Consider the following 20,957-nt stretch of genomic DNA (forward strand, 5'->3'; position numbering starts at 1 on the left):
CCCAGGTGGTGTTCTAGAAACTGGATAGAAGGGTGTGGAAAACAGAAGCTGGCACCTCAGGGTACACTGGGATTTGGGGCTGTAAGAGGAACTGAGGAGCCATCAGCTGCTTCCACTGCCTTCAAGGGACAGAAAGACTCGATATAACCTAGGGGGCTGGATCCTAGAGAGCCATGAATTCCCAGAACGCCCCTCCAGAGAAATCTTCCTGGGTTGAATCCAGTACTGACTGTGCTTCTCCTGGCTGGGCACCCTCCCAGGGTCCTGCCAATGAGCCCCGTGATAAGCTGTGATAGAGAGCAGCAAGGACATTGCACTACAGCAGTTTGTGCAATTTTATCAACATAAAGGACATAGTGTTGAGAAACTTCATTCTTTGAAATCAGATCCTGAAAAATGATGCTGTTTGAAATCAAGTCTCTGGAGGCATTGTTCAGATATTTTCCAATGCAGATCTTACTTGCCCGTGTGACTTACTATTTAGTTCCGTATTTCCATTGGTCTCATTATCTTAACAATTCTGCTCTTTGGCTGGAACATTATTTTGGCAAAACCCCAGTTTCATGAATGTATGTTGTGCCCCCAACTTCACACTCACTGCAGCCTTGACCTCCTGGGCTCAAACGATCCTCCCACCTTAGCCTCCCAAGTAGCTGGTGCTATAGGCATGCACCACCATGCCTGGTTAATTAAAAAATTTTTTTTATTAAGATGGAAATCTTGCTGTGTTGCCCAGGCTAGTCCCAAACCCCTAGCCTCAAGTGATCCTCTCGCTTCAGCCTGGGATTACAGGCGTGAGCCACTATGTCTGGCCTACCTTCTCCTATTATTACACAAGATCTTTAAGACCACAAGATGCTGTCTGGTCCTGCCAGCTAGATATTTCATGAATGTATGCTGGCCCCAGAGATGGGGCCAGCACCATTGTTCTGTAACTGCCACTGACTTTGCCTTCTGAAGGGTGACTTCATTCATCGTGATGAGTCCACCAGTCCTGAGGCTGGGCTGGAGTCTGCCCAGGAAGGTGTACCGGTTTTGATTCCACAAGGGGAAGGAAGAATGGAGCTCTCCATTGGTGAATGAAGCAGCACCTGTCTTGATCCACGGACCTTCTTGCATCCATCTACTCCTTGGATGAATTGTTAGTGGAATGAAGCTGGTTCCACTGAGCTCCACAGCCTCAGCTTCTGCTCCCTAAGCCACACTTTTCAGCATACAAGCAACGGGCCTTACCTCAGCCCGAGCCGCTGACTGTTGAAAATACGATTGGCACTTCAAAATGCAGAACCAGCTGTTCTCCCTGTCATTTGTGGCATGCCTTCTCTTCCTCCTCTTCCACTGCAGGCAAGCCTCCTAAGGGGCAGTCCTTAGAAAAAATCAGAGGTTTCTGCTGGAAAGTAGGGAGTGGAGGTTGCACAGCTTGCCTTTTATCTTGTTTATGCTCCTGGGCTGTCTCAAATTGTCATGCTATAATAGTCTATCCTAAGCAGAGATCTAGAAGGCAGGTAACCGATTTAAAAACTCTTACCAGTGACTACCTTGAAGTTTTTCCAAACAGTGTTGAAGCCAACTGGAGAAACAGAGTGGGGATCAGGTCAGATGATTTGACGTAACTGTTGTAACAAAACTAAAATCTACTCTTAATCATCAGAGGGCGACATAAGAGGTCTGCAGTTTAACTTGGGATAAGGTGTGACCTGCCTACTCCGGCAGGGGAACCTGGACCACTGTGATCAGCAGATGCCACGAGGGACCCGGGCCCCAGGCTGCCAGGTAGTAAGGGCAGCCCATGCAGTGGGGCTCTGGGTTCTCCACCGGGCTCAACCCCAGCCGCAGAGGGGCTAGGTGTGCCCCTCCAGCCCTGGGTGAGGGCCAGGAACCACCACTGCCCAATTAACTATACCTTTAGAGGTGCGTCTTAAACACAGATCACCTGCAAAGCAGGTAACGTGACTTGATCATGGGGGTCCTAATTATCCAATAAACAAGGCCAGCCACAAAACAACCTAACTTGATGAACTTTCAAGTCGGCACTTGTCTATTCCATTCCTTTCTTGGCCTTTGTCAACTTAACTCTGGATAAAGAAACGGTAACAAAAACAAGCAACAGTATTCCGCCTCAAAGCCTTTACTTTTGTAGCCCTATTTCATCCTTATCCAATTGGAAGCCATTTATTTATGCTTTTCTTTCCTCTCGTCTAGACAACAGCCTTCAGGAAAGCAATTTCTCTCAGGTCGTGCTGCTTAGTAAACACCAACTTTGGCCTTCACACGTAGGAGCAACCAAGGAATCTGTGGAATCGAACATGGGCTTACCCTAAAGCTGTGGCTCAGCCTTGGCTGCACCCTGGAATCACCTGGAGAGACTGTACACTCCTGCTGTCCTGGCCACAGCCCAATCAGATCAGCCTCCAGGGCGAGGTCCAGACGTCACCAGCCTTAAAGCCCCCAAAGGTGACCCAGTGTGCAGCCAGGATGAGACCCACAACCCTAAAGCTAAATGGGTAAAGTACTGGGGTGAGGGGCCCCCAACTTATAGTTGAAGACTTGTAGAAAAGTCAAGTCCTCACTCCTTTTGCATCACTGACCGGCCTGCTTTATGGGTATATTTCGAGAGTGATGGTTGAAAGTGAGATAGAAGGTTGCTATTGTTTTAAAAAACCAAAGCTCACAAAACCAAGCTCACACAAAAGCACTTTTTATTTGAGGCAAAGAGAAGTCTTGCTGAAAGAATTACAGTTCCAAGCAGTCAAAACTCAACTGTTAGTGGCACTATTTTAACCTGGTAGATTTTGCTTCTCTTTGGTCAGAAAAGGGTATTCAGGTTGTACTTTCCCCAGCAGGGTAGAAAGAAGGGCAAAGCAAACTGGAAGAGACTCCTACTCTACTGACAGGGCTCTTGAGATCCAACATCAAGCTAGACATGCCCTCGCTGGCCACTCTACAGGTTGCTGTCCTACTGCTGAGTGACACAGGCCATACTACATTTGCAAGGAAAAAAATGAGGCAGGAAACACAGGTATAGGTCACTTAGGGATGAGCAGGCATCCACAGCTTCAAAACTCTTCATGGAAGGGGTAATCCTTGTGGGAGGTACAGCTGTCAGGAGAAAGGAGAAAACAGTTGCTTTTTGAAGAGGTGATTTTGACCATACCCATCTCCCAACAGAGAAATCATGTGTCTCATTGAAGAAATAAAATAGAACCTCAGAGGCAACAAGTTAGTTCTGAGTGTGCAGATGATGGTTCTGCAGCTGGGGGAAGCCAGTCACCCTCCAGACCCCTCTACCACTACTGTCATCAAGCAGCACACATATGAGGGACACCACCCTCCCCATGTGCCCAGCACTGTGCCTGGGCCATGCAGGATGGCAACACGATTTCTGCCTCCCAGTAACTCAGTAGAAAGCTTCTTGTGGTCTTAAACAATAAGAGGGTGTAATAATATGCCCAGCACTGTGCCTGGGCCGTGCAGGACGGCAACACGATTTCTGCCTCCCAGTAACTCAGTAGAAAGCTTCTTGTGGTCTTAAACAATAAGAGGGTGTAATAATGTGCCCAGCACTGTGCCTGGGCCGTGCAGGACGGCAACACGATTTCTGCCTCCCAGTAACTCAGTAGAAAGCTTCTTGTGGTCTTAAACAATAAGAGGGTGTAATAATGTGCCCAGCACTGTGCCTGGGCCATGCAGGATGGCAACATGATTTCTGCCTCCCAGTAACTCAGTAGAAAGCTTCTTGTGGTCTTAAACAATAAGACGGTGTAATAATGTGCCCAGCACTGTGCCTGGGCCGTGCAGGACGGCAACACGATTTCTGCCTCCCAGTAACTCAGTCTAGCTGGCAGGACCAGACAGCATCTTGTGGTCTTAAACATCTTGTGTAATAATATGAGAAGGTAGGCCAGACATAGTGGCTCACGCCTGTAATCTCAGGCTGAAGTGAGAGGATCACTTGAGGCTAGGGGTTTGGGACTAGCCTGGGCAACACAGCAAGATTTCCATCGTAATAAAAAAAAATTGTTAAATTAACCAGGCATGGTGGTGCATGCCTATAGCCCCAGCTACTTGGGAGGCTATGGTGGGAGGATCGTTTGAGCCCAGGAGGTCAAGGCTGCAGTGAGCTGTGATCATGCCATTACATTCCAGCCTGGGTGACAGAGTAAGAGCCCATTTCAAAAAAAAAGGGATGTTAAAAGTCTGTATGTGACTGAATCTCAAAGGATAAGAGAAGCAACAGTAAGTGCTCTGAGGACGGAGGGAGCCTCCTTGTATCAGTGGGGGCTGAAGTGAGCCCAATCAACGGTCGGAGATTTTATACGGAAACAGGGCAGGGAGCACAGGTGCAGATGTGTCTGTCAAGGCTCACTCACTGTCCATCTAGTAGGGCCAATGGCTGTGCTAGGAACATAAAGGCAGGAACGCTGGACAGATGGCTGGGCAGCTCATGCAAGGCCACAGTTATGTAATCTGAGCTGGGTGCTTACAGTCTGTAACTCTTATTCAAAATTTCTCCGTGGTCTGCCTTTTTTTGTATACCCAAAGAGAGTGACACTGATATCAGCAGGTCAGGCTCAGTAAAGCATTATCTGCCAGAGAGGTGGCGTGTGTGTAGTTAGCGAAAACTCCCTAGGAGACCTGGGCATGTCAGGGCTAGCCTCTTCCTCCCACTCACCGCCACGCAACAGGATAATCGAACACAGGTTTCTAGCACAATACTGGAGGGCAGAGGAGTCTAACTGTAAAGGGAGCAATGAGAAAACCACTGTGGTTCCTCAGCCCTGAGAGCTTCAATCCACTCTGTCTCAAGTGGGAGGGCAAAAGGAAGACGGATGAATGGGAGACATTCTGAAAGGAGAACGAATGTAGCTTGCTGACTGATTCACTCCTCTCCTCCTTGTCCACTAGATCCAAAAATGATTTTAATGTCTAGGGCTGAGTAGCATTAACAGAGATGTCTGAAAGGGCGCTGGCCTGGGGCTGCCTGTGACATGCTCTGTTTGTGGCCTATTTTGAGTGTGAGGCCACAGTGTGGCAGCAGCAGGCTTGCCAGGCACGCACATGCCTGAAGCAGGGCAGAGTTATTGTCCAGGACACAGACTGGGCAAACATCTGCCTGGGGCGGTGGCTGAAGCCACCAGCAGTGCAAACTCCGGGGAGGGAGAGGGGACAGACACTGGAAGGGGAAAGCTGGTAGCCCACCCCGTCTTAGGGAATGTTCAAATTTTGCTCAGAACAGGAAGTACTAAAGGAGAAGTATGGAAACAGAGAGCTCAGACGAGAATAAGGGTGGTGAGAGAGAAACAGGGTCTCAGTCTCCACTGCAAAATGAAAAGTTCCTTCTTGAAAGCAGAAAGTGAGTTACATGTGTCGCCTAGTTATTGTAATGTAAAGGTAGGAAAAGAGAAAACCCCACAGAAAACCTTCCTAGGCAGCTCCTTCCAAACTACCATGCAGAGGAAACAGAACCAGAGGATGTGTGGCTGGAGGAACTGAGGTGCCTGCTGCTCAGAAGGAGGGCCCGTTTCGGAGCCATGTGGCTTACCAGGGTCAGAGCTGGGACTGTCTCAAACCCCAGCCCCAGGGGCTCCTGACCAAACCCCTTTCATTAGGGTCATTAAGACAAAAAGTCACAGGCAGATTCTTCCAGAGTTTGATCCAGGGTCACCTGGGATCACCTAGTTTCAGATGAACCACTAGGATTTAAAAATTAAATGGAAAGCCAAAATACGTAGTTACTTCAGGCCAGGCCAACAATGCCCCAGGGTTGGAAGAAGATATCAAGAGCGGATCTCTTGGCATCTTGGCTCCATGCAGTTCAGCTGATGCAGTCATGTGGCTGAGAAAGCAAGGTAATGTGCAAAGCAAGAACAGCTGTGACGGGAGCACATGGGCGCTGAGGCCTGCAGAGATCACTCTTGCTCTGCAGCATCTGAGGACCTCCTGGGCACTGCTCCTCACTATGGGGCTCACTCACCTCAACAAGGCACAGACCCTCCAGTTCCTGTTGTAGCTGAGTAAGGTGGTCATATCCTGGCTGCTCAGTTCAAAGTCAAAGACCTAAGAAACAAACAAAAAAATCCAGTAAGCTCTGCAAATAAAAATGAAAGACAAAATACTGTGCAGGACCCAGGAGATGTCTTCCATGGCTTTGAGCAGAGAGGAGCAATAAGATAAACTGAACTTAGAAAAAGCTGATATATTAGTATTCAGGAAATGTGCATGTTGGGCTAGATAATATATGGAACGATGGAAACAGTCCTTCCTTTCCAGAACCTCCCAGGGAAATGATACATTTTATTTCATTTCAAAAAACACTACTGAGCACTTCTATTGTGATAAACTGGAGTGAGGAATATAATCATGGGTAAGATGTGTCTTTGCCTCTATTTTATGAAGCAAACAAAGGGCAGAGGTATTTCTACAACTGTAATACAAATAACTAATCACACACTGTATAAGACATTCAACAGAGCACAGGAAGGGCAGAGGTATTCCAAATGGATTCCAGCTGAGAAACTGAACCACCACAGCTGAAGAGGAGATGGTATTTGGCATGGCCTAAGAAGTATAAGGTTTTCACAGAGAGGGCAAGAAAGGTATACTGGGAGAAGAGAACCACTTGCATGAAGGCAGCAGACGGTACAGAACTCAGCTGGCATGCAGGCTGGGAGGGAGGCAGGCAGGCACCACTGGGTGAGACCCACAAGAGGCTGATACACGCTCCCAGAGCCGAAGGGCTCTTAGCTTCAGATGATCACAGAATGTGCAGAAAGAGAGTCTGCTACAGGCTCTGTGATTATGATCACAGAATAATGTGCAAAAGCTACACAGTAAGATGCAAAACTAAAATAATTAGGTTAGCATTTTGAGATTAATCATTTATTTTTTCTTTCCGAATTCCTTAAAAAATGAAATATGAAACAAACGATGCATCTCTGGTGGGATATGCCTTTCCCTCAGTGGCCACTGTTTTGCCATTTTGTGTACTTAGAACATCTACCTGCACGTAAGAAGAAAACCGTCTCCTCTACTGAACAATAAGCTCCACTTCCCTCTTCAGGGATCACTCTCATCCCTGTCTCAGACATGACAGGTGGCAGGCACTACGGCCACAGCCTCTGAGCAGTGGAATTGGGCAAAATCAGCTGCTCACCTGAGCTGGGGCCTGCCCAAGAGCTCCAGGCCCATTGCTGTGCTGCGCTCGGCACAGATCTTGGATAAAGATAGAGCATCCCTGGCAGAGCCACTTTGCTCAGTGAGAACAGAGGCTCTTGGGCCATCAGGACTGCCCTGAGCTGCTTTCCTTTGGGTGTGTTCCACCCCCCCCCCCCCCCCCCCCCGCCACCAATGCTGCAAGGGCAGGCGGGGAGGGAGGTGGCGCCAGGTAGCCTGAGCTGCTCCAGCTGCTACACTGAGGGCTTCGCCAGTGCCCTGACACACGTCTAGGCTCTGCCCATCATCATACGAACTCCTTGCAGAGCTGGTGAGTGGGCTAAATGGCCCAGAGGGTCCTTTGCAGTCCCTGGACTTATCAGCACAGCAACATTTTTCAATCACTTACTAAGGTATTAAGCACCATGTGAAGTGCTTTGATGCATCACTTCATCTTCGTAACAACCCTCAAAATGGATGTTATTTTAGATAGGGAAGCTGAGGCATCCAGCAGTTAAGTGACTTGCCCAAGGTTATGCAGCTGGTAACTAACAGAGCTCCACTGCAGGGCAGGTCCAGGCCGTGAAGCTCAAGAGCGAGATTCTCTCCGGGTAACTTCCTGGTGTGGCCGAAGGGCCTGAGCAAAGGTGTAGGTGTGTGCGTGCACAGCACGGGGTCCTGGAGGCCCAAAGGCCTGCCCCTGCACACGGCTCCACTGGTGAGGTGTCTGTCCCAATCTATGGCTTGCTCGCCACAGCTCCCTGGCCTCAGAAGAGAGGATGGTGGGGATCCCACAGATGACACTCCAGGGACAGGATGAGACGCCTCCCCCATCCCCCACTCCACGGAGGATGGCCAGGCCTGACCAGCCAAGATCTCACCTTAAAGTTCTCAGCAATGCGTTCCGGTGTCACAGACTTGGGGATCACCACCAAGTTCCTCTGCATGGGGAACCGGATCAGGACCTGTGAGCCCAGGGAGACAGTGAGTGTGTATACATGCCAGGCACTCGCACCACCAGCTCAGTCTCTCACACACACAATCTGCAGAAGGACATGCTCGAACTCCACAGGGGATCAGAGAGGGGCTCCAAGATGTCAGGTCACAGCTAGCAACAGGTAGGCGACGCATTCAGGTCCAGATCTGACTCCAGAGTCCTGCGCTAGCCACTGTGACACACGCTTCAGTGTCTCAGGCATATCATGAGACCACAGTGAGGCCCTCCACTGGACAGGAATGCACACTACCACTCAGGAGAAAGAACATTCCCTGCACGGCTAAGAGCTCTTACATTTGTACAGATGAGCTTCCACATCAACGAACAAGTGCTGGCCCTCGTGGCAGTCACCCTTGCAGTAGTGGGGGCAGGCACTATTACTCTAAGAGCCCATGCCATAGTCTTCTAAAGCTCCCATCTGTGCCCTTTCCACTCTGTACTTGAGGACCCCTAACCACACTTCCTGTGAGGGTATAACAGGCTCAGTCACTTCCTCCTCTTGGCTAACAGGACCATCAGGAATGCAGGGAGTTGTGCACGGTCAGAAACACCTGAAGTGGCTGTACCTGGGCTGTAGTTTTATTGTGCTTGGCTGCGATTGCCTTGATTCTGGGATCCTCCAGGAGGGAAGGGTCCTCGGGCTTGGCCCTGAGGATAGAAAGATGGTCCAGGTCAAATCATCACGGCCACCACTCACAGCAGCCAGAAACCCCAACCCTAATCCTCCCATCAGCCTCAGAGGGCAGCCACCAGTCTCCTCCTCAGAGCTGGGTTAAGAACCCCCAACCCTTTGGAAAAAGAGTAGGTGTCTTGCTACTAGAAACTCCAACCCTTCCAGGAAAACCAGCAAGAGGCTCAGGGGAAGTTTTGCAGATCAGCCCCAGAAACATCTTCCTTGAGGCTGAATTCTTTTTAGTCATTTCTAATCTTCACCAAGTGACACGGGAACATGAGCCTGTGGGAAGCTCACCAGGGCCTGTCAGGAGAGCCAAGGGGGCTGTAGGCGGTCACCACGATGCCTTTGGACTGGCAGTACTGGATTAACCTCTCCTGAGTGAGGTATGGGTGGCACTCAATCTGCAAATGCAAAAACAAGAGCTGATGGGAGCACTGTGGCTACACGCTGATGTGACACAGATGAAGCTTCCTACGCTAAAGTCCCTCCCTACCCCATACAGAAAACTATGTATAACAAACACTCTATATCCCAGATAAGCTGTAACTTCCTACAGTTCCCAGGTAGTATCCTTGGTGTTACTATATTATTATTATCATCTTATTATAGATGTTCTCATGGGCCCTAGAGGCTTTTCTTGGCTTTAGCCACTTATCAACTATCACAGGTCTAAGGATCTCACGGCTGCCTCTTTGTCAGACCCCAAACCGTCACAAGCCAGGCTCAAACCCTTTCTTTCCTGTAAGTTTCCTCTCCCAGATGTGCTGTGTCATGCTGAATCATAACTCAGGACTCTGCCAACGCCCAGGAGCTGCCTCCTGGCCACTTGCTGGGTGAGGTGGATGAGAAATCCCTACCAGCATCAGACAGTAAAACAGCATCGTTGCAATGCCAGTGTCCTTGGGGGATGTTTACCTGGTTAACTGCAGGCTTATACTTTAAGCCAGGTTTGTTTAAGATCGTCTCCACCTGGAGATGGTTGAAGTTGGAGATGCCAATAGCTTTCACCAGCCCTTCATCCACCAGCTCTTCCATGGCCTACAGAGAAAAGAGTGTCTGTGTGGTGCATAAACGAGCCCAGAAAGGACAGGATCAGAAGTGTCGTTTGCACCAGTTTAACAGGTTCTGCCCTCACTCTTCAGTGCCAGTGAATTAGACCTTTCAGAAGCTAAGAGACAGTGAGACGAAAGCCAGGCTGGCTTTAATGAGATAAGAAGAGCAAACAGGCTGGGCGCGGTGGCTCATGCCTGTAATCCCAGCACTTTGGGAGGCTGAGGCGGGCGAATCACGAGGTCAGGAGATCGAGACCATCCTGGCCAACACGGTGAAACCCCGTCTCTACTAAAAATACAAAAAATTAGCCGGGCGTGGTGGCGGGCACCTGTAGTCCCAGCTACTCAGGAGGCTGAGGCAGGAGAATGGCATGAACCCAGGAGGCGGAGCTTGCAGTGAGCTGAGATTGTGCCACTGCACTCCAGCCTGGGCATCAGAGGGAGACCCCGCCCCCTTCCAAAAAAAAAAAAAGAAAAAAGAAGAACAAACAACAGGGACAGAATAACAAAATGCAATGTAAGAAATGGCAGGCAGATTGCTCCTAAGAAGAAGAGGGAACCAGTCATGAAAAAAACAAGGTCCAACCAGGGGCTGTCTTACCGCCCACGTGTCCAGAATGTTGGTGTCACTGGGAACCACATTGCCCGACTCATCCAATGGAAAAAATTCCTTCCCAGGCTGTCATTACAATAAAAAACAAACAAACAAAACAATCAGTAATAGTCCTTCACAGACCTGCTGGGGGAAGCTGGCATCTAAAACAATTCTAAACCACCACAGCTGGCTAGGGAGAATCTGTGTGCCACTGTGAAAAGGAAACAGGCAGATAGCCAACACTTCTTTATCAAACAGGCTGGAGCCGAGACTGTCAGATGGAGACATGGACATTACTTGGCCACAGAGATTAGCCCCGCCACTGACTGCAATGTGTGGATACAGGAAGGACTCAGGACCAGGACTCACAGGGCCCAAGGCCTGGCGGGTCACTGGCCTATAAAACTACCAGCTGGCCCAGCCTCCCCAGCTTATCCCTAAAATCAAAAGATAAAAGTCAAGTCCCTTCAGCCCTGACATGCTGTGGTGCAATAAAACAGGGCTATGGGATAAAGCTAAACCCACAATTCGAACCTGGCTCACAGCAGAAAACTGAGGCAGTGGCTAGAAAAAAGGCAAAAGACAAAATAACTCTCAAGTTCTTCTTGTGCAAAGAACCAGACTGCAAATATTTACTGGGCCTCCACAGGATAGGGTATGCATGTAGAACATGGGTAGGGACTCGTGTGTGGGGGGGTGTGTGTGTGCACGTGCCTGGAGCAGAGGGCCAGGGCTGACCGTGCCTCATGGCTGTGTGCACTACAGACAGCAGCCGTGTTTGCTGACAGTTTTAAATTGCACAACTACCAACTGGCAAAAAGCAGTGCTCCTCAAACTTCGAAGTGTGCATATGAGTCACCACTGGTGCAGATTCAAATGGCCTGGGTGGGGCCCGAGACTGTGATTTCTAAGACACTCACAGGTGATGCCAGTGCTGATGGTCCACTGGCTATACCTTGAGCAGCAAGAACAGAAAGTCACCTACAAATAACCTGCTAAGGGAGCTCAAAACACACCACAGGTTGCACCTGAGCCCCAAGGGACCTGGTCTGCACCAGGCATCCCATACCTTAAAGCCAGTCGGCCAGTGAATAAGGTAGAGGTCCAGGTAGTCCAGCTTCAGGTCGCTGAGTGTCTTCTGGCAGGCTCCTTTCACCAGGCCCTTCTCATGGTACGTGCACCACAGCTAAGCCAGCGAGAGGGCACATGTCATCACTGCCGGCCACAAGGCAGCTTCCTGGCTGGAAAGACAGAGCACTCTCCTCTCCCCAAAACCCATTTGTTTCACCATGATGCTGTGAATGGCTGTGAGGGCATTTCCACTACGTACTGGATCCTAACTTTCCAAAGGCAGGCAGGATGACCAGGTCACAGTGACCTCTTACAAGGACCAAACAGAGGACACAAAATGGAATGGACAGATTGGCCAGCCTGCCCTAGGCCTAAGCAAGAACTCTCGAATCTTTCCCCCCGGGCTGGTGTTTGTGGAGCCAGCCCCATCCTCCTGCCTCATGTCCTTTGTGCATCAGTATCTGAGGTCAAAGACAGTGGCCAGCAGTGGAGATTCAGTTTGCAGATGGGAACCAAGTTCCATCCTTGAAAGCGACTCCGTGGAGAGGGAGGGCCAATCCACAACCTCAGCCTCATCAGCGTGGGACTCTAAGCAATGGGCCCAGATGGAATGACAGTTCAACAGAGAGCCAAGGATGGGCAAGCTCTGGAGCCCTGTATGGCCGTGGGTGACACGTTTCCCCTAGAAGAATCGCCCATCAGTGAAAAGTGTAGCTGTATTGAGTGTGGACTTGGCTTTGGGCTGACACATCAACAGATGATGGGACCGAGAGCCCCTTCCAGCCCCACCGTGGAACGATACCTTGCTGACGATGAAGAGCTCCTCACGCTTCACCACCTGCTCCCTGAGCTTCTCCTGAATGGCCACCCCCACCTCATTCTCATTCTGGTACACATGGGCACAGTCGATGTGGCGGTACCCAACGTCAATGGCCACCTTCACGGCCTCAGTCACCTGCCCTGGAGGGGACTGAAAGGAGAAAGAACGTGAGCCCCACAGAATGCAGAGTTTGCAAAGCAAGGAGGAGGGGCAGTGGCAGCCCCGAACCCTGCTGACCAGCCTGCCACTTTGTTCAGCAAAGACAGACCAGGTGCACTTCCTCAGCAGCATTCTGGACTACCAACCTCAGACGCGGGGGATGGAAGTGAAAGGCCACACAGCATTGCCCTGTAGGAGAATCTGACAGCCACTTAAGCTCAGGTCAGATCACTTAAAAGATATGCTGAAGCCATCTCATTTACTTGCTTCTTCGCATCCACTGATTTGCAAACCACTGTATTAAAAGCATTTCCCCACACTCTGAATGCTGAGATAGTAAGGGAAACGACTTCCTTCAAATATCTCAAAATATTTCAAAAATAGATGTCCTATGGACCCCAATTCCCATTTGGCTCCCCAGTTCAGCCAGCAAATGCCTGTCCCTTACGCTCTCTTTTCATGCATGGCTTCTGATACCGGCATTCACTTGTTTTCAAGCGGTTCTGGGAGATTATCATGAAGTCAAGCACATCACTGATGTTTATTCAAAAGCCCGTGTGTCAGTTCTCACTGTATGAGGATCTGCTTCAAGGGGTGGAGACACGGGAGATGGCCCCTCAGAGATATTAGCAGAGAAAAATGAGTTAAAGGGAAACGAGGGGGAATGTGGATCATGGAAGATCACCAAATGGTTAGTGGCTGACCCGGCAAAATGACTAAATGGGTGTCCATGGCCAAGCCACCTGACCATCTGAGTGACCAGAACAGCTGTGGGGAGCCTGGCTACTGAGGAGGAGAAGGAAGTGCCTACATGGCATCGCACTTCACTGGTACCCAGACAGGCTGCGTGGACACGTATCCCCCAACTTTCACTATCCTGCTATGATCACAGAGCTGAGCAATAAACGTGTGCAGCGGGATGTTGAATGAACAGAGCACATTCCTTTGGAGAGCTGGGGTAGAAACAAAAGAAAAACCCCCAGGGCCATAACAGCTGCAGACATCTGTGTTTTGACATCAGCTATTTTCAACAGGCTTTAGGGAAGAAAGGGGCCCAGCTGAACAAGCCCATTACCAGAGCCTGTTAGCATGGAGCTCACTCTCCACCTCAGAGGGACCAGCGAGGCAGGGTGGGGATGCTCATCGAAGGTGTGGGTTAAGAGGGGACCTTCAGAAGACCTGGCGACCTCTTATTTGACTGGAGGACCTCAGAAGCTGCTCTTGCAGCCTTCCCCACTCGGCACGGTTGAAGGAACAGAGAATCTCAATTTCCAGAAAGAATGCCTTACCACAGGCTCTGAGTGGTGTCTGGGCACAGCTACCACTGATGAGAGCAGGGAGAGCGGAGGACATCCCTACCCCAGAGAGAACAACTGGGGCCCAGGCAGGAAACTGCTCGGGACACACTGAACTTTCTCCAGGCTTGATAGTGCCTTGATTGATTTTTCTCTGAGGAGCTGCTGAGGGCACACTCCACAGGCTCGGCCTAGCCACGCACCGCCTGCCATGCAACTGGTGCGGGGACAGGAACATGACTCAACCCAGGCCATGAGACTCAATCTTTGCACTTGAATTGGAACCACTAAGACCAGCCCTGGTTCTGCTGGGGTCACTGAGCTGGGAGAATGTCAGCCTGGAGCTGCTGGAGGAAAGCGGAGGGAGGCCGAATCCTGGTGACAACATTTACAACCCTGAATCTGAGACACCTAATGTCAGCAGCTGTTGTTTGGGAAGTCTATCAATCCCCACCCCAAACACACATTTTTTTTTTTTTCCTGCTTAAGATTAAAGTGGTTTTTCAGTTCTTTGGAACCAAAAGAGCACAGACTAGGATAATCAAGGTTGCCAAACAGTTGGCATGAAATGAAAAAAAAGTTGTGAGTGGTTTTTCTAGAAAAGTAAAGGACAGCAATGACTGCAAGAGGTCACGAAGAAGCTGCTGATCATTCCTTGGATATGTGCCATTCGCTGGAGACATGTGTGCTGGGAGGCTGATCAAAGGTGCTAGAGGGAAAAAGTCACCTCTGCAATGAAAATGTATGAGGATCCACAACCACATTCTATGTTAATGATCTCAATGTACAGCCTTTCTCTGAGAGAAATTAATTTGCCTTATGAAAAATGAAGCAACCAACTTAAGCTATGGTGAGAAACCATTCACTAAACTTGGGAATGCCAACACAGGATGACAACATCTCCCCGTTCCATGTCAACAAAGAGAAAATGCAAACAGAAGGAGGGGTCCAGATTGACTTCTAAAAAGAAGGCAAACTATGAAAACATGCTGGGTGGCGTCCTGGCACAGCCACCACTGATGAGAGCTGTAGAAACGCAGTATATGAAACACTCCAATTACAGCTCAATCATACAAATCCTACATGTTTCTAACCCGATCCTGCCACTAATCTGTGTGCCCTTGATGGGCAAAGCCATGCATGCCCATTCCTCTTGGAAGTTCTGGCTCTGCAAAGCTCTACGTTGGACAGTGACTTTGCAATGCTCTGGGCTGATGGCACCAAGTGATGGCAGTGAGAAGCCTCTGCCCTTGAGTCCTCCACCACCGCTTCAAGACAGGGGTCCTACTTCCTCCTTTGATAACACCGGCCAGCTAATACCAACTCTGAGACACTGATAACTAAAATCAGTGTCTCCCTCCTACACAGATAGACACAACACTCCTTTTAAAACCCAGTCCTCTTCCCTTTTGCTTACAGGTCTTGTTAGTTACTTCAAGATATCCCTCCCTCTCTTCCCTCTGCAAGTCAAAAGGCAAACCACAGTGCTAAACAGGAAGACGGTCACAGGACAGTGTTTATGGTAAAACCAAAGTATCTCAGAGATTGGGTATTTTGCAATATTAACCACGGGAATCTCTGGGAACAGGGAACTCTTTTCGTTTTTGAAATGTTCCCTAGTTAGCAGGTGTTACTATTGAAATGAAAGGATAGGGGGAGGGGGCAAAGGAAACTTCACTTTGGGTAAAGAAACCGTCTTGAGTAGGAAGTATGAGAATGGTGTGCGGATAATCCTGGAGCAAGCAACAGGAAACGATCACTCAGAATCAGGTTTGGCAGCAGAAATTAACTTCCTCCTGTTCTATTTTAATCAATTTGTCCCAAATTCTAAGACACTGCTGTTTCCAACTAGTTGAGATGTGGATGGACCAGGATTGACCCTGTAGGGGCAGGGCTTATTTAAATGTCTTTGGTCTTGAAGAGGAGGAGATGAGGCCTTTAGAGACACCAGGGAAGTGAACAGTAAATCTAGCTCCTGTGTTACCTCCATGCCCACAGCGCCTCAACCCTCACCCCATCCAAGGATCTTGGGCCATCACAAGCTTACCCTACTTGGGGAAGGTGGAGCAAGTCTTTCCTGGCACATTTTCTTTTACCTCATGCATTCTCAAAGTGGGTGCTATTGTCCCCAAAGAGACAAAAATTAGTTCTTTGGGGCAAAAAACCCCCTCAGCTTATAGAATGGCTTGTGACCCTCTAGAAGGCTACTGGCCATAAGCAGCAGTACAGTATTATCTGTGATATTACGATTTTATTTTGGGGCAAATTAGGGGGAAAAAAAGTCTCACGAGGCTTCTAGGTGGGAGAGAGGTAGTGATCATGGCAAAAGATGGAGAAACATAGTTGTACCTTCAGCCCTAGGAGTATTCTGTGAGCATACATAGGAGACTTACAATGACTTTTACCTCCAACAATTTTTCAACTAGATTAAAAACACTATCAGTAACAAGACACTGGCGGGCACCAGACATCATCTCTGTTTTAAAAGCTTCCTGGCTTTACAATGCTATGATGGGTTTTTGTTGTTGTTTCTGAGATGGAGTTTTTTTTTTGCTCTTGTCGCCTAGGCTGGAGTGCAGTGGCGCAATCTCAAATCATTGCAACCTCCGCCTTCTGGATTCAAGCGATTCTCCTGCCTCAGCCTCCCAAGCAGCTGGGATTACAGGCGCCCACCACCATGCTGGGCTAATTTTTGTATTTTTAGTAGAGATGGGGTTTCACCATGTTGGCCAGCTGGACTCGAACTCCTGACCTCAGGTGATCCACCCGCCTTGGGCTTCCAAAGTGCTGGGATTACAGGTGTAAGCCACCATGCCTGGCCAGTGGCCTTGTTTACTATCCAATGCAGAAGGCAAGCCTGCCAGAAAGAAACCCTGTCCAAGCCACATGGGTCTGGGGCAGAGATGGTCTCCCCACGTGCCTGAAACCCTCACCTGAGGAGAGAATGGAGTTTGAGGACCTTCGAGAGTAGAGACTACCAGAGCCCTGCTGAGGGTCTGAAAGGTACAACACAGCCGCTACGGCATGGGAAGACCCAGGAGAATAAGGAACTGCACCTGCCTGCAGGGCCTCTTTCAGCTGTCACAAAGACAGGCAAAGGATCACATCTTTTGTTGAGCATCTGTGAAAGAATACATACACACATACAAGGGAAAGGTTTTTTTGTTTTGTTGTTTTTTTAGATGGAGTCTTGCTCCATTGCCCAGGCTGGAGTGCAGTGGCGGGATCTCGGCTCACTGCAACCTCCACCTCTGGGGTTCAAGCGATTCTCCTGCCTCAGCCTCCCGAGTAGCTGGGACTACAGGTGTGTGCCACCATGCCGGGCTAATTTTTTGTATTTTTAGTAGAGATGGTGTTTCACCGTGTTAGCCAGGATGGTCTCGATCTCCTAACCTCATGATCTGCCCGCCTCTGCCTCCCAAAGTGCTGGGGTTACAGGCATGAGCCACCGCGCCCGGCCCAAGGGAAAGGTTTTAAGTCTTTAAAAAAAAAAAAAGTAAGTTGATTCCAAGTCCATCCTTATACCATTAGTTTGACCCACCATTCCCCACTGCCCCCACCGTACAATTCTACACCAACCTGATCTCCTCATCCACAGAAATACAAGTGGGCGTTTTCATCATACAGCTATCTCTAAAGTTGTTTTACTTCTTCATATGAATTCAACACATAACTTTTGGATACCTACTACTATATTTGCCAGGCACTGTGAGAAGTGCTAGAAATAGTAATGAATGAAGCAGACATTATCCAAGTTCTCAATGAACTCTGTCTACTGGAATGCATAACCTAAATGTACAGATGTTATGATGTGATGTTATCTTAAACAAATACACAGCTTTTTGGGGCGTTGAGTGCTCAAGTGAATAATTTGAAACCCTCTTTCATAAACTTTTACTCCTCAGCCTGGACAACATAGGGAGACCTGTCTTTACAAAAAATTAAAAACAAACTACCCAAGTGTGGTGGTGCACACCTGTGGTCCCAGCTACTTGGGAGGCTGAGGTATGAGGACCACTTGAGCCCAAGAGGTTAAGGCTACAGTGAACCATGATCATGACACTGCACTCCAGCCTGGGTGATGGTGAGCCCGTCTCAAAAAAAAAAAAAATAAACTTTTACTCCTTATTTACCCTAGAGTAGTGATTTTCAAATGATGGGTCACAAAACTAGCTTCTAGAGGTATGACAATAATTTTTAGAAAAATGGAATAGAAAAAAATATTGAAATGCAGCCCACGTAGGTTAAGTACTGTTATTTTTATTCCAGATACATGTATATATCTGTGCGCTGCATCATGCTTAGAAAGTATTTGCTATTGCCAAGAAAGCATCCTTCTGCATCCATTCCAAGAGCATAACATGCAACAGACGGAAATTAGCTTAGTGTCATGGTTGTAATTCAATTACACCCTTGGAGACACCACTGGAGTTTTTGGAGGAAACAAATCATGTACCCTGATCATTCTGGCCAGGAAACACTCTCCCTGATGCAAATGACCTTTTTCTTACCTTATATTTACTAATTTTCAACAGCAGGTTTTAGGGTACATGTAAACTCTTCTGTCCTATTTCAAACATCTCACAGTTCACTCAGTCCTTTGTTTTCTTCCCTTGTCTGTGTGTAAATATCCAACGCCCAGGCCCATATTCAAATTTTAAGAGAAAAACCTGGGACGTGGGCGTGCCAGATAGTTCACACCTGTAGCTTTGGGAGGCAAGGTGGGAGGAATGCTTTGAGCCCAGGAATTGGAGATCACCCTAAGCAACAAGGGGAGACTGTCTCTGGGGGGAAGAAAAAAGATTAGCCAGGTGTGTGGTGAGCGCCTGTAGTCCCAGCTACCCACAGTGCTGAGGCAGGAGGATCACTTGAGCCCACGAGTTCCAGGCTGCAATTAACCATGATTGTGCCAGTGCACCCCAGCTTGGGCAATGAGACCCTGTCACCAACAAACAAGCAAACAAAAACAGAAACAGAGAGAGAAACCCAGGTTATGGCTGTGGAATATAATATGCAATACTTAGAAGTAGGTTAAAAATACTGGGTTTTGCCTCAGCTCCCATACCACTACCTTTGTTGCTCAATTTTCAGATAATCAGGCTATTATTTTTGGTTTTTCATATGATATTATCATTTTTCATATCCTATGATGTTTCATGTCCTATTGTCATTTTCATCCGGCTAGGCACTTCTCGGGGACGCTGTGTGGTGTTGAGGTTTTCCAGGGAAAATGCTAACCTTAGCGCCTGCTGAATTATCAACTGGCTACGGGGTGCCCAATTTTCTCCCGAGTTCCAGACCAGGGCACCCCGAGGCGGCGCCTGGCCGAGGAGCTCCGCACTGCGCCTTGTTAACAGCTGGGTCCGGGCAAACGCGCCACCTAATTTAATTCTCTGCCTTCTATGGGGTTGAGATGCTTATTCCTGAGGGAGGGCAAGAACGGAAACGATTGAGACAAACTACTGGCAAGTAAGGCAACGGGGCCACAGGTGCCTCGAGGGGAAGGAGGCTGGGGCTGCGCTCCCACACCTCGCCGACGGCTCCACGTCCCTGTCTGCGCCCGAGGTCCACCGGTCTGCGAAGCCCACTTTCCCCGCCTCCCTCTCTCTTTGCGCCGCTTGGGGCGCCTGCTCGGACCCAAAATGCGGACTGGTGGGCCGCCCATCAAGGGTTGCCCGCGGTGGGGCGGAGGCTCCCGTGAGCTGCTCCCAAACCGCACTCGCAGGATGCCTGCCCTGACGCCCAAGGCCAGCCCCGGGAGCCAAGGCCCCCGGTCTCCGCAGGGCCGACCCCAGCCCGCTGGAGGCCCTGCAAGCCCGCGCGTGGCTCCCAGCACGCCGGGCGTCCGCGGCGCGGGCTGCTCAGGGTCACTCCGGGTCCCTCGCCAACACAGGCCGCGGGGAGAGTGTGAGGCGAGCCCCCGGCCCGCGTCCTCCCAAGCACCTACCTTCCAGGTACCCAACCCCAGGATGGGCATCTTGGCGCCGTTGTTGAGCACTAGATGGCCGGCCATGGCTACCGCGCTCCCCAGACCCCCGCCCAATACGGTGCGGCCTTGGCCGCGGCGCGTACCTTTAAATAGCCCGTGAGGTCGGCAGAAAGGGAGCCTGCGGTTGGCGCGCCGCTACGAGAAGGAGCCTTCTGATTGGTTGCGAGGGAGGTGCCGCGGCAGCGTTCCCTCGGGGTCGGAGGGGATGCTTCTTCCGCCAGGTCCTAGTGGCAGCGGATTCTTTCCGCCCCCATCGCTCGCCCGCGCCCCGCGTGGCAGAAAAGAGTTCCTCAGCTGCTGTATCTCGTGGGAAAGCGAATGCTTTAGCGAAAATAACAGGCATCCCATAAATACATAGACTAGAAATAAGTTTTAGTTTCATTAAGAGCCCAGAAGAATGCCTTTGTCTATTGTCCAACCCCAGTTTGATGCTCTTTGGGAATTTGACGAATACCTTGTCCTTAATCTATGTGAATCACACTGACTACACGTATAGTTTACCGCACTTTGTTCTTAGACAAAGGTGCATGCCAGAAAAATGGCTTGCAATCTTTTTGCAAAGCACCTTCACAAAATACGGGTTTGCCCAGACTTTTTGTAGCCTTCTAGAGCTATCTTTGCACTCCACTCTAGGTGTTAGCTGTGTCTGTGCATACTAGGTGTCGTTCAGCAAGCCTTCCATCAAAAGCCAGCATCCTTTGATGTTCTTGAGGTTAGAAAGCCTTGATGGGCTTGATCCAGAACTCTCAGAAGAATTTGGAAAGTAAGACTGTCCATTCAGAATCAGTAAGACAAATTTCATCAGTCTTTGGAAAGTGAGACTCTATCAAAGCAGTAAGTTCCAGTACAGTAACTTAGCAAAACTCTCTAGAGGAAGAAAAGTGAACAGACAGAAAACCACAGAAGAAAAAGTTGACTCTAATAGTGTAGCTTCCAGTATTTCAAATTAGAAGGTATAAAATAATAAATTGATCAGCCCTAATTGGCAGGTAGAAACACACATTTTCCAAGATAGCCTAAGAAAAGTCACTTGAAGATCCTTGAAGACAATTTTTGTTTCTTTCCGACAACCTCTCTTCATGATACTCTACCTCACCCCAACTGCTATTTCTGCTCCATCACCCTCCGATCTTTCCCCTAATTATTGCAAG

At 49.2% G+C, this 20,957-nt stretch overlaps 1 protein-coding gene across 1 annotated transcript; it reads right to left on the reverse strand.

Moving 5' to 3' along the window:
• Positions 1-2,682: 2,682 nt before the first annotated feature.
• On the reverse strand, positions 2,683-19,915 carry AKR1B1 (aldo-keto reductase family 1 member B). Its single transcript, XM_055284073.2, has 10 exons — positions 19,765-19,915; positions 12,346-12,513; positions 11,542-11,658; positions 10,479-10,556; positions 9,741-9,863; positions 9,120-9,226; positions 8,716-8,797; positions 8,034-8,117; positions 5,975-6,057; positions 2,683-3,099 (listed from the first exon to the last, which is right to left on the reverse strand). Exons 1-10 carry the CDS (start codon positions 19,828-19,830, stop codon positions 3,057-3,059), a joined length of 951 nt encoding a protein of 316 aa, XP_055140048.1. The 5' UTR covers positions 19,831-19,915; the 3' UTR covers positions 2,683-3,056.
• Positions 19,916-20,957: the final 1,042 nt, after the last annotated feature.

Source organism: Symphalangus syndactylus, chromosome 6 (genome assembly GCF_028878055.3).
Source record: "Symphalangus syndactylus isolate Jambi chromosome 6, NHGRI_mSymSyn1-v2.1_pri, whole genome shotgun sequence".
Taxonomy (NCBI): Eukaryota; Metazoa; Chordata; class Mammalia; order Primates; family Hylobatidae; genus Symphalangus; species Symphalangus syndactylus.